General features: G+C 48.4%; 3 protein-coding genes across 7 annotated transcripts in view; 2 read left to right on the top strand and 1 right to left on the bottom strand.

Annotated features, from left to right (window-relative positions):
- Nucleotides 1-6,404, bottom strand: part of DUS2 (dihydrouridine synthase 2) — a 55,188-nt gene extending 48,784 nt beyond the window's left edge. For 2 of the 5 annotated variants that reach the window (XM_042969251.1, XM_007090328.3), the window contains exon 1: nucleotides 2,036-2,277. The gene's annotated coding sequence lies outside the window, so the exon portion shown is untranslated. The other 3 variants (XM_042969252.1, XM_007090330.3, XM_007090329.3) reach the window with 3 other exon arrangements.
- DDX28 (DEAD-box helicase 28) lies at nucleotides 2,172-4,046 on the top strand. The gene has a single exon (XM_007090331.2). It carries the CDS (start codon nucleotides 2,185-2,187, stop codon nucleotides 3,802-3,804), a length of 1,620 nt encoding a protein of 539 aa, XP_007090393.2. The 5' UTR covers nucleotides 2,172-2,184; the 3' UTR covers nucleotides 3,805-4,046.
- A 127-nt stretch (nucleotides 6,405-6,531) lies between the features above and the next one.
- Nucleotides 6,532-8,887, top strand: DPEP2NB (DPEP2 neighbor). The gene is made up of 2 exons (XM_015541108.2): nucleotides 6,532-6,674; nucleotides 7,811-8,887. Exons 1-2 carry the CDS (start codon nucleotides 6,608-6,610, stop codon nucleotides 8,107-8,109), a joined length of 366 nt encoding a protein of 121 aa, XP_015396594.1. The 5' UTR covers nucleotides 6,532-6,607; the 3' UTR covers nucleotides 8,110-8,887.
- The last annotated feature ends 3,350 nt before the right edge of the window (nucleotides 8,888-12,237 follow it).

The raw sequence follows: 12,237 nt of genomic DNA, 5'->3' as shown, positions 1-12,237 counted from the left end.
GGCAGGGGAGGGGCAGAGAGAGGGAGACAGGATCCAAAACAGGCTCTGTGCTGACAGCAGAGAGCCCAATGTGGGGCTCAAACTCACAAACTGTGAGATCATGACCTGAGCCAAAGTCAGACACTTAACCAACTGAGCCACCCAGGTGCCCCTGATCTCTTTTCCATCCGGTATACTGCCCAAATACATGAGGACAGTTTTGTACTCCCTAAACTTCTCTTCTCCAGCTTCACTCTCTTGAATCACTTTTTCTTGCGTTTATGATTTTCAGGGTCCCCAACGTTCCTGATCTCAAGGGCACAGCAAGCAATGGCATCAGTGTACTTGGCTACAGATTCTGGGGAGGAGGCGGACTCAGTGCAAGAGCTTCCCAAATGTGCCTACCTAAAGGGAAAGTTACATGTACCTCAGCCTCTCTTCAGTCCTCATCCTGTATGCAGGGTTTCTCAACAACTCACTATTCATGTATTGGTCAGATAATCATTTTTTGTTAGGGGCTTTCCTATGCATTGTACAATGTTTAGCAATATCCCCAGCCTCTACCTACTAGATGCCAGTAGCAACTTCCCAGATGTGACAACTAAATATGTCTCCAACCTCTGTCAAATCTCCTGGGGCGGGGGGGGGGGGGGGGGGGGGGGCAGGTAGGGAGGGAAGGATGCAAAATCACCCTCACTACAGAGTCACTGCTCTATCCAACGACTCTGTTCCCTGGTACTACTCAAAACTCTCTCCTCTGCTGATTCAACAGGTAACTCTCCAGGAAGTCTACTTATATATCAAAATGGCATTTGAAAATTTAAAAGTATTTATCTTTTTGGAAACAACATTTGTTGGCGAGGCTGTGGAGAAAAAGGAACCCTCCTGCACTGTTGGTGGGAATTCAAACTGGTATACCCGCTGTGGAAAACAGTATGGAGGTTCCTCAAAAAATTAAAAATAGAATTGCCACATGACCCAGCAATTCCACTACTGGGTATTTACCCAAAGAATACAAAAACACTAATTTGAAAAAATATATGCACCCCTATGTTTATTGTAGCATTATTTACAATAGCCAATCATGGAAGCAACCTAAGTGTCCCTTGATATTTGAATAAAGAAGACCATAAACACACACACACACACACACACACACACACTATATATATATATATCGTATATATATATACGATATATATATACGATATATGATATATATATCATATATATGATATATATAATTCAGCAATTAATAATGAAACCTTGCTATTAGCAACAACATGGATGAATGATCTAGAAAGTATAATGCTAAGTGAAAGAAGTCAGTCAGAGAAAGACAAAAAAGACACGGGGGTTTTGTAACCTAAACATCTGAATTCAAGTAAAATACTGTGTCTGACTAGGGCTATGTGAGGCAACCCACACATGTGAGGAAGGACCCTCCTCACCACTGTTCAAGCAATTTAGCTATCTGGCTGGGATGCTGGTAGAGGTGAGCAGACTGCAAGAATGTAAGGTTCAGAATGAAAAGTTGGGAGTGGTGGCAAGAGAATGGAGAGTGAAAAAGAAGGGGAAAGGTATAAAGAGAAGGGTCTGCTTGAAATAAAGCCTGAAGGTCTTACCTCCCACTTCACAAAGAGGCCATCAGCTTGCCCTCTCGGCTCTCAGCTCTCGGCCAAGAGGAATGGGAGTGCCTAGATCTAAGACATCTAGCTCTTGTCTTGTCCCCCAGGCCTGACCATTCATTCAGAGTCTCAACAAACATTTATTACCAGACCTTGCGCGTGGACCATATCTGGGAAGGCACCACCGCACCCTCCGAATTTACAGGAGGAGACAGCACTGGACAAGTCATCAAAGGTGCGGTGAGAGCGAGAAAGGAGAATGGCAGGGATCGGACACCCGATCACCAGAAGCCCTCCGCCCTCTGGTCCAAGAGGCCAGGCCTCCATCGCCGCTTATCGCCAGACCCGGGAGCCTGCCTCCATCGCGCCCTTTTCCCCAAGGTTGGTCCGGGTCTGGATGTCACCAACCCCGGTTCAGACCTACAGACCTCACCACAGTTGAACTTTACAGATTCCCCCTCCTTCCTCACGGTTCGCCGACTCCGCAAGTCTTACTGAGCCACGCCAGACACCGTCCTCGAGGCTCTTGCGCGCCCGTGACGTCACTGCCGTGCGCCTCTCCTACATCAAAGAGACTATGGATCTCACACGGCCGCCGCGGTTGGTGTGGCTCGCATCTCGGTTACTTCTCGCTCCTCGACGAGGCCTGGTGGTCCGCCGTCCCGACGAACCCTTGCCCGTGGTGCGCATCCCGCGGGCTCTACAGCGGCGGCAAGAACAGCGGCAGAGCGGGCGGAGCCCCCAGCGGCTGGTGTTGGCGCGACCTGGCCCGCTGCTGATCTCAGCGCGGCGGCCAGAGTTGAACCAGCCGGCGCGCCTCACGCTGGGCCGGTGGGAGAGCGCGCCACTAGCTTCGCGTGGCTGGAAAAATCGGCGCTCCCGCCGGGACCACTTCTCCATCGAGCGTGCGCAACACGAGGCGCCGGCTCTTCGGAACCTCTCGTCCAAGAGCAGCTTCGCGGATCTGGGTCTGGAACCTCGCGTGCTGCGTGCTCTACAGGAGGCTGCTCCTGAAGTCGTTCGGCCTACGACCGTGCAGTCAAGCACCATCCCCTCCCTACTTCGCGGCTGCCACATCCTTTGCGCGGCGGAAACCGGCAGTGGCAAGACTCTCGGATACCTACTACCTCTGGTTCAACGGCTCTTGGGCCAACCAAACCTGGACTCCCATAGTCTGCCTGCTCCTCGAGGCCTGGTCCTTGTGCCTTCGCGAGAATTAGCCGAACAGGTGCGGGCCGTGGCGCAGCCCTTGGGCAGCTCCTTGGGCCTTCAGGTGCGGGAGCTAGGGGGAGGCCATGGCATGAGCAGGATCCGAATGCAACTGTCCAAACAACCTCCAGTAGATGTACTAGTGGCCACTCCAGGGGCTTTGTGGAAGGCCTTGAAGAGTCAACTAATCAGCCTGAAGCAGCTCTCCTATTTGGTATTGGATGAGGCAGACACGCTTTTGGATGAAAGCTTCCTGGAACTAATGGACTACATCTTGGAGAAGAGCTATATAGCAGAAGGCCCAGCTGACTTAAAAGACCCCTTCAATCCCAAAGCTCAGTTAGTGCTGGTGGGGGCCACATTTCCCGAAGGTGTAGGCCAGCTGCTGAGTAAAGTTGCCAGCCCAGACTCTCTGACCACCATTACCAGCTCCAAGCTCCACTGCATCATGCCTCATGTCAGACAGACATTTATGAGGCTGAAGGGAGCAGAGAAGGTGACTGAATTAGTGCAGATCCTCAAGCAACATGACAAAGCATATAGGACTGGCCCCTCCGGAACTGTTCTAGTGTTCTGTAATAGCTCAAGCACTGTGAACTGGCTGGGATATATTCTGGACGATCACAAAATCCAACACCTAAGGCTGCAGGGACAAATGCCAGCCTCAATGAGGGCCGGTATCTTCCAGTGCTTCCAGAAGGGCTCCCGAGACATTCTTCTCTGCACAGACATAGCCTCTCGGGGCCTGGACAGCTCCCACGTAGACTTAGTTGTCAATTATGATTTCCCCCTCACTCTGCAAGACTACATCCACAGAGCCGGGAGGGTGGGCCGTGTAGGGAGTGAGGTGCCTGGCACTGTCATCAGCTTTGTAACCCATCCCTGGGATGTAAGCCTGGTTCAGAAGATTGAGTTGGCAGCTCGCCGGAGGAGAAGCCTTCCAGGACTAGGGTCCTCAGTGAGAGAGCCTTTGCCCCAGCAAATCTGATGGCAGCCGGCTTAAATATGATGACATTAACAGGGATCCTTCCCTTTGTCCTGGGTGGGTGAGCACACTTATCGTAGGATGCCCTGGGCTGCCCAGTCACCCCCCCTGAAGCCCTGGTGAGCTGCTATCTGGCTTCCAAAGGTAAGATGTGGCCAGATGTAGAGAATGAGCTACTGAGGATGATTCCTTGTGGGCTTTGACATGACTCATGAAAAATAAAGTAGATTTTTGTCTTTGTATTATGTCATAGTTTCTAACAGTAAATGATGTGTTCATTGAATTGTGAGAAGATTCACACTCCAGACTACCACACCTAGGACAGAGGCTCTTTCAGTTGCTGTTTGAATTAATAAACGTTTAGATTTTATTTCCTGCCCCCAAAACATCCATTAAGCCCCCAGAGAAGGGAAAGGGGATGTGACTAGCAGTAGAGAGATTTTCTTCACCAACAGTGCCCATGGCAAGCTTGGGCATTCTTGGTGAAATCTCTCTGGGAAGTACTGGCAGAAGAATAAAAAACAGGCTGACACAAAAGTATTGCTTGGTGTGCATTTCCAGGCTCTACCTTCTTTCTCATCTCTTCACGGCAGGGGAAGAGAAGAGAAACAAAACTGTTTACAAAATTGGCAAAATAAGCATATAGCTTCCTCTCACTATCTCCTAGGTTCCGGCTTCTGCAGCATTATATAAGCCTAAGTAATGAGGAGCAGCTGAGGTCAAATATAATACTGCACAAAACAACTTAAAAATACTTCCACACTGAAACAGATAAGGAGGCAAAGAACAGAAATGGACCCATGGCAATCTTTGCCAGAAGACAATGTTGTACTAAATGTACAGTCATAGCTCTCTTTTTCATGTGAGGAAACTTGAGGCTCAGAGGGATAAAACAACTTGCTCAAAATCATACACATAAGTATGATAGAATCTGGTCTGTCTGCACTGGGGGTTGAGTTATTTACCAACTTTTAATAGTGCCCACTTGGACTCTCAAAAGCAACCCAATCTGGACAATAATTTGGTCACTCTGTCCATGAATCAGTGTGGCAAAACTGCCCAGGAGGCTTGTCTAAAGTACAGATTCCAGGGGCCCCTGGCTGACTCAGTCACTAGAGCATGCGACTCTTGATCTCAGGGTTGTGAGTTCAGGCCTCACAATGGACGGAGAGATTACTTAAAAATAGTCTTTTTTTTTTTTAAGTACAGATTCCTGAGCTCAGAACCATTTGTCTGTGCCATTCTGCTTTCCCCAGAGACCCAGCCAGGTCCTGATAAGGTATCAGTAACCCCACCAGGTCAGAGTGATGTTCCCAGACAATAATCTCTCTGGAGCCTTGGAGAATCTTAAGTGGTCTTATGCTGGCCCACCTGCCAGAATGAACCTCCTCCAGAGCTCTCCCCTTCACATTTTACCTCCTAGCACTCCCTAGGGGCAGACCTGATTTTGTGTGTCCTAACTTGCATCACACTAATTCAAGCAACTTAGGAATAGAAAATGATGTGGTTCTCAACCAGGGTTGCCCAACCTCTAAAATAGTGGTCTAATCATTCTCTACCTCCGGGACATATCTCCTTCCCAACTGCCCCAGGAGACAAGCATCCCATCTTTGCATGTTCGAGGTCAGCAACAAGGGGCCCCCTCACAAAGAAGGTTCTCTCTCATTGCTAGGAAGTCCTTGGCTGCACTGTATCAAAGTCGGGCCCAAATATGGTTCCTCCCTATAGGCCTGATCAGGCTAAGGGCAGAGTTATCTCTTTACTCCTCCTCTCAGGAGGATCCAGCCAACATAGTAACACCTCTTCACAGTTTGACCACGTTTTTCACCTGGACTTCTCCTAAGCCCATCCTAAGCTTCATCCTTTCATGGTGGTAGTAGCATTGTTAATACAGTATTTGCCTTTTGGGGGGAGAGATGAATGTAATGATTAGGTTGTCATTTTGTGTTATGTCATTTTGTCATGAATTTGTTTTGAATTTTATATTAAAATGGGCCCACTATTCCCACTTTGTGAAGCCATTCAGGACCCTCATTTTGCCTTGGAACACGTTTGATATCTCTCCCAGTGTCACTTTGAAATGTGATGAGCTTGCCCACACATTTCTTTCGGGTATAAATCCAGAGCCCAACATGAAGCCCTACCCTCCAGCAGAACACTTCTCCACTACCTGTGGAACCTTGGCTAGGCCCCTTAACCTCCTGGTTTTTTGAGCCCTCAGTTGTAAAAACGTGAGGGGTATGTGAATTTACATTTGGGGCACGACAAGTTCAGTAAGAGCTTGTCTTTGCTTTTATTATTCCCAGCTGGAATGTCTTCCTTCACCTCTCCATGGGTCCAAATCTAACTTGTCTTTCAGGCCCACTGCCAAGGAGCCTTCCACACAAATTTCTGCCTGTCTAGCTATTGAATACTTAGGGTCAGTACCATACAACCAGGCTGTGTCTTAGGTTAATCTTGTCTCTCAAGCCAATGGCAGAATGTGGGTTTCTCTTGCCCTCTTTTGGTCCCTGGGGCTGTGCCGGCCTATAGGTATGCTCCACGGGAAGTGGCTGGGTGAGGAGAAAGATGGGAGGGCCCAGGCAGGGTGTTCCTCTGCCTCCACTCTGCTCTCCTCCAATAAAACTCAGCCTAAAAGCTGCCCCTCAAGTCACAGATTCCTTATGTGACCTCACTGGGTAGTGATGACCTCACAGGCCTTTTCACAGTTACCATGACAGGGTAACTACACAAAAGTGGTGCTTTCAGGAAAGCTTCCCTACCAGTTCTCTACCAGATACCAGTCTGTTTGGATGCCTGAGAGAGAATGTCTGACCGGATCTTCTATATTAATTCTAATTTGTCCTCTGTCCCCTGGGAGGGCAGCACAGCAGGTAAGCGTAGGCCAGGCATCTGTACAAGAGTCACTGGTGTACACACAACTTCACATGGCTGCCACATGTTGCTTTGGGGCTTGCCCGCCACACCTCTGAGCTTCTCCAACTGTAAGTAATAGCCCTCAGGGACCCACAGTGTTCCTGCTCATTGCCGAAGACACGTAAAATGTCATCCCTGGGCAACTATTCAGAAAGCTTCTAAACTTTATAAATGTAGCTTTTCCCTTTTGGGCTACAAGATGCTTCCATTCTGACCCTTTCCTGATCGGCCTCTTAGCAAAAGTCGAGCGAATTTTTGTTGGCAAGTAAGAAATGGAGCAGTTTGAGGAAGAACCGTTGAGGTCCGCTCATGAACCTCCCCTTCAAACCCAGGCACCTTCACCATGCTGTCGTGTAAACATCCACATGGGGCCCCTCAAACACACCCCAAACGGAGCTGCTGAGTACTGGGGTAAGGGTGGTGGTGTCATGTGCATGGGCAGAACAAAAGAGCCAAGGAGAGTGATGAAGTGATACCAAGACTGGAGGGTTGATGAAATGGTGTCCCAGGAGGGTGGGTTGATGTGAGCCTAGACTTGCTACCCAGAATCTGGCTTTGAACCTCCTGATCATTCTGCCTTAATATTTGGCCATTTTCTAATCTAGATAAAAATATTAGAGGGCTAGAGGACAGTGTGGTTGAAACAGGCAGTATGAATGGGGCCCAAGAGGAGTTGCCCAAGAGGAGATGGGAGGGTTTCTTAATCCATTTATTTTAGGTTATTTTTTCCAACACTTGAAAGGTATTTCCATTAAATCTTCAGAAGTTACAGACCTTAGGAATTTCCCCCCTATGGAAGGGAGAGATGGAGGGGATCCTGGTTGCAACTGTTTTCAGGCTCTACTGTTTCCTCTGAGAATGGGGAACAGATTTCCAGGTCTCCTGCTGCTGCCATGAGCTCCAGAGAATCACCTTTGCAGCCATGTTCCTTCTCTAGGGGACCCATTGGGGTGACTGGCCAAGGCTGTGTTTTGAATACCAAGCAGATTAAAGGGCTTCAGCCAGAAACTGGGAGAGACATGAGAGGGGAGGTCCTGGCAGGACACTGTATACAGCAGAAATGACTGATTAGATCTGATTTTCTTTCCAACAGCAGGGGCTCCCTCTTCTCCTACACCTGGTCACTACCATGTCCTCTACCGAGGGTGTGGAGAAACCCAGGTGGGCTGGCATGGGGAGACGTACTGCCTGGTTGGTGGCTACCGGACCTATGGGGATGCTCCTGTGGCCACCCCAGCAAAGATGGAAGCAGAGAAACCAATTCCCAGCCAGGCTCCCAAAAGACGTCGAGCTATGGCAGAGTCAAACAAAGATGTAGGTTGCTCCAGCCCCAAAATTCGGCGATTGAAGCACAGTGGCAGGAGGCTGACCCCAAAGAAGCTTGCTGACTGAGCCACTTTACAGGAATGGCAAACATTTAACTGCCTAAGACAGCTAATGCCTCTTCCTGAAGTGACCCCCCACTGCCCACCACTGGAGATTAGAACCTGAGCCATTCTGTCTGAGCCTTCCTCAGCCAGGAGCCTCCTTCCATACTAACTGGCCATGGGCAAGGAGCCATAGAAGCTGAGATTTGAAATGAAAGCCTGCTCTGAACATCCCAGAGACAAAACTGGCCTGGAAGAAACCCTGATGTTTCTCCACTCAATCCTGTAGAGTCCCTTCTCAGGAAGAAGAAAGCAAAGTTTGCACTCTTTGAACCAAGGAGGATGCAGGAGCAGAGGGAGCGTTCAGAGTGGCCTTAGCAGGGACTCAGTCCATCAGATGGACTCTTGCCCTGAGTCATTCATTGCCAGCAGTCACCAATTAAACCAAGAGGAGCTGGACTTTTTTAAACTGAAAAAAGCAATATGGGTCTACCGAGGGAGCCTCTTGTCTGGAGTGGCAGGAGGCAGAAAAAGGAAATCCAGGAAGACCCGCTCCCCAGAGCAGGAAGAAAATGGAGAGTTGGGTGGCGCCACCACTGAGGCTCACATGCTCCTTCATTCCCAGTCCTTCTTAGCCCCAGTGGGATTTCTTACTGTTCAATAAAATGGTTTTCTCTAACATATTTGACTTGAAATCCAGCTTGTCCAAGGCCAGGCCCCAAATCTTCCTTTTCCCTTGAAGTACATTTCCACATGGGGTATCTGGTGCTCTAACACCTTCTGCCTCCAAAAAAGACCCGTGAGTGCAGCTTCTAACTGTATGGCTACCATAATGACACCCGTGCAAATTGGGGTAGGACACAGGCAGGTTCTTTAGGAGCCCAAGGGTGGCTGGGTGGTTCAATTGGTTAAACGTCTGATTCTTCATTTCGGCTGAGGTCATCATCTCACAGTTCGTAAGATTGAGCCCTGTGTCAGGCTGCACGCTGACATCAGGGAGCCTGCTTGGGATTCTCTGTCTCCCTCTCTCTCTCAGCCCCTCCCTGGCTCATGCTCTCTCTCTCTCTGTCTGTCTCTCGCTCTTGCTTTCACTCTTGCTCTCACTCTTGCTCTCTGTTGCTCACCCTCTCTCTCTCTCAAAGTAAATAAATAAACTTTAAAAAATGGTGAGCTTAATGAGAACTTCCCCCTGTTTTGTGTGCGTGTGTGTGTGTGTGTGTGTGTGTGTGTAAGGAGATGGGAGGCAGGACTGAGAAGATGTTCTGTGTGTCAATCCACTTTCCAATTTACTCAACAAATATTTATTGAGCACCTGCTAGTTGCTTGGAGTATATCAGTGAATAAGATGATTGAAATCCCTCTCTTCAAAATACCCACAAACTAAAGAGACAAGTAAATTTATATAGTTTCAAGTAATTATACCTGCTATAAAGAAAAGTAAAATAGGATAAGAGTATAGTGTGATGAGGGGGTGCTAGGTTCCACAAGGTAAGCAGGGAAGGCTTCTTTGAGGAGGTGACATCTCAGTGAAGATGTGAGGGAATCCTGCGAAGAGCTGGAAGGAAACTATTTTTGGAGGAGGAAATGGCAAGTGCAAAGACCCTGAGGTAGGAATGAGGCTGGCCTGTTCTAGGACCAATAGAAAGGTCAGTGTGGGCAGAGAAGAAAGAGAAGAAAGAGATGGTTGGAAAAGTAGACGTGGGCCAGACCATAGCAGGCCTTGTCAGCCATGTTGAGGAATGTGGATCTGAAGTGTGAGGGGAAATCTTAGGTGGGAGTTGAGCAGAGTGGTGAAATGATCAGATATAGATGCTAAGAAGATCATTCCAACTACTGTGTGCCATGGCCGCGAGGTGCTGGCTGTTACCAATAAATGTCTCTCTCAGCAGTTACGGGGACAACTGGTCCTGGGGAGTGGGGGTAAGAGAAGATCCTCAGAGAAGAAAGAGCACAGGGTGTGTGTGGGCCTCTGTGCTAGGCCCACCCGCCTCAGCATCCCACATCAAAAGGGGGCACTGTCAGCAGCATGTAGCCCTCAGGCCCAGATGAAGCCACTCACCCTGTGGATGGCACACACACCCTCAAGGGCCACAACAGCGAGAGTCTTGCTCCTTCCTAGACACCCTCAAGGCCAGGAAAGGTCCCGATAACTTAAGGAGTTTCCCTAACCTGGGTTAGAGGAAGGAGGCAGCACAGGCCCTGCCTGGGGCATTCCCACTTTGAGTCTCAACTAACCCACAAAAGACAGCTAATGCCTCTTCCTGCAGCAGTTCCCACGCCCCACCACTGGAGATTAGAACCTTACATTGCTGATACTTGGTGTGACTGAGGAAGATTTGCGATCCTAGAGGAGTCAGGTAGGTTGGCAGTTCCCAAACATGAGGCAAACAGATTCACCTGCGGCTCCTAGGGAAACCAGAGATCCCCAGCACCTGTATCAGTCCTACTGAATACATTTTTAGGGTGGGATCTGGACATCTGCAGTTTTACATTTTTCTCATAATCATGATTTCATAGCAAATACAAGTGACCGAGGAACCTGTAAAAGAACACCATGGAATACAATCAGCAAATTCCAAGACAGAAAACTCTAAATGACAAAGGACATGATTTTTTCAACAAATAAATTGCAAGGAAGAAAGAAGAGGAACAACAACAAATGCAATGCAGTTGGCTTTATCTACATTATAATTAAAACAATTATTTAAAAATTAGGCAACCAGGGAAATTTGAACAGAATAGATAATTTATGATATTGAGGAAGTATTGTTGACTCTCTTAGGTGCCATAACGTTATGGTAGTTGTCTTTTATTTTTTATTTATTTTTTATTTTTTTTCTTTACGTTTATTTATGTAGTTGTCTTTTAAAAGAAGCTGTTATCTTTTAGAGATGCAAACTTAAATATGGAAGGACTAAATGTTTGATTTGCCTTAAAACTATTCTGTAGAAGGGGATGAGTAAGGTATAAATGAAACAAAATGGGACATCCATGCTTGTTAAAGCTGGATGATTGGTACATAAGTGTTCAATACACTCTTCTACTGTGTTTGAAATTACCCTAATAAACAAATTAAATTGAAAGTAACCCTAAGTTTAAAAAGGTGCAGCATCAGGTACAGCCAGATGTTCAACCAGATTTGGAATCAGTGAGGACTCGGGTGGTCAGCGTCATAGGGTAAACTAGCTGGCGGGAGCCACGGCAGCCAGGCAGAGGAAGGCAGAGTTCCTGCATAAAAACAGGAGGCACGGAGGGCTCTGAGGCAGGGTGTGCTGTGTAGCATGTTGTTGCAGATCTGACAGGCCTCAGAGACAAGCACGCTAGGTTGAGCAAAGAGATAGCATGTCTGAGCTTGAGGCTAAACGACAAATCACATACGCCAGACGGTAGATGTTTGTTTGATCAGAGCTGGTTCCCGACACCTGGTGTCCACGCAGCCCACCCTTCTGGATGCTTATGTCAGCCGATGTGGTAGACAACTGAAGACTCGTCCAGACCCCTCACTGCGTATCCCAGTAAGGGACCAGCTCCAGGGGCTGATCAGTAGTGAATATCTAGACAAACAGATGATGTAAGGGGCTTAAAGCCCCTCCTGGTGAGAGAGGCAGCAGCTGGAAGTCAAGAAGTCCGTGGAACCCCTATCTGACTTGGCCAGAAGGGCATGATGTGGTCATCTGCCTGTCCAGCTGCTGGTCTCCCTAACTTTCCTCCCCTTCCCCCAGGGTCAAGGAGGGTTATGTCCTAGGGCTAGTAGGCTACTCTCTCTACCACTGCTGGCTTCCCCAGATGGCTTCCTTATGTCCTGTAAGGCCACACTGAAGACAGAGCCAGTCTAGTCCAACTTTGGCGAGCCTGGCAGTGGTGAACAGGAGATGAGTGCCATGTGCAGAAACAAACAGGACAGACCTTATGAAATGGCTGGCAGTCATTCTCCAAAGTTCTCTTTCTTCAGGGCCTGGAGCACCCACAGAGGAAGAGCCCAAAGAGATAAAAACTCTGAGTAACTCTGGCCTGGGGTCCCAGAGAGCCCTGGAAATCAAAAGGCTAAGTACATTCCTCCACCACAAACTCAGTCCCATTGTCCTCACGAGGTGACCCAAATTCATGAATCCCCCTGCCCAGTGTTCTGGATTTGGATTCAGGGAGGTCTTCC

The sequence above is a fragment of the Panthera tigris genome, chromosome E2 (genome assembly GCF_018350195.1).
Source record: "Panthera tigris isolate Pti1 chromosome E2, P.tigris_Pti1_mat1.1, whole genome shotgun sequence".
Lineage (NCBI taxonomy): Eukaryota > Metazoa > Chordata > Mammalia > Carnivora > Felidae > Panthera > Panthera tigris.
Note: the sequence above shows the minus strand (reverse complement) of the source record. Positions and strands in the feature narration are given on the sequence as shown.

Coding starts and splice junctions, on each gene's coding strand:
- DDX28 (XM_007090331.2), top strand. CDS start 2,185: ATGGATCTCACACGGCCGCCGCGGTTGGTGTGGCTCGCATCTCGGTTA.
- DPEP2NB (XM_015541108.2), top strand. CDS start 6,608: ATGTCTGACCGGATCTTCTATATTAATTCTAATTTGTCCTCTGTCCCC. Junction 6,675..7,810: donor CTGGGAGGGCAGCACAGCAG/GTAAGCGTAGGC, acceptor TCTTTCCAACAG/CAGGGGCTCCCTCTTCTCCT.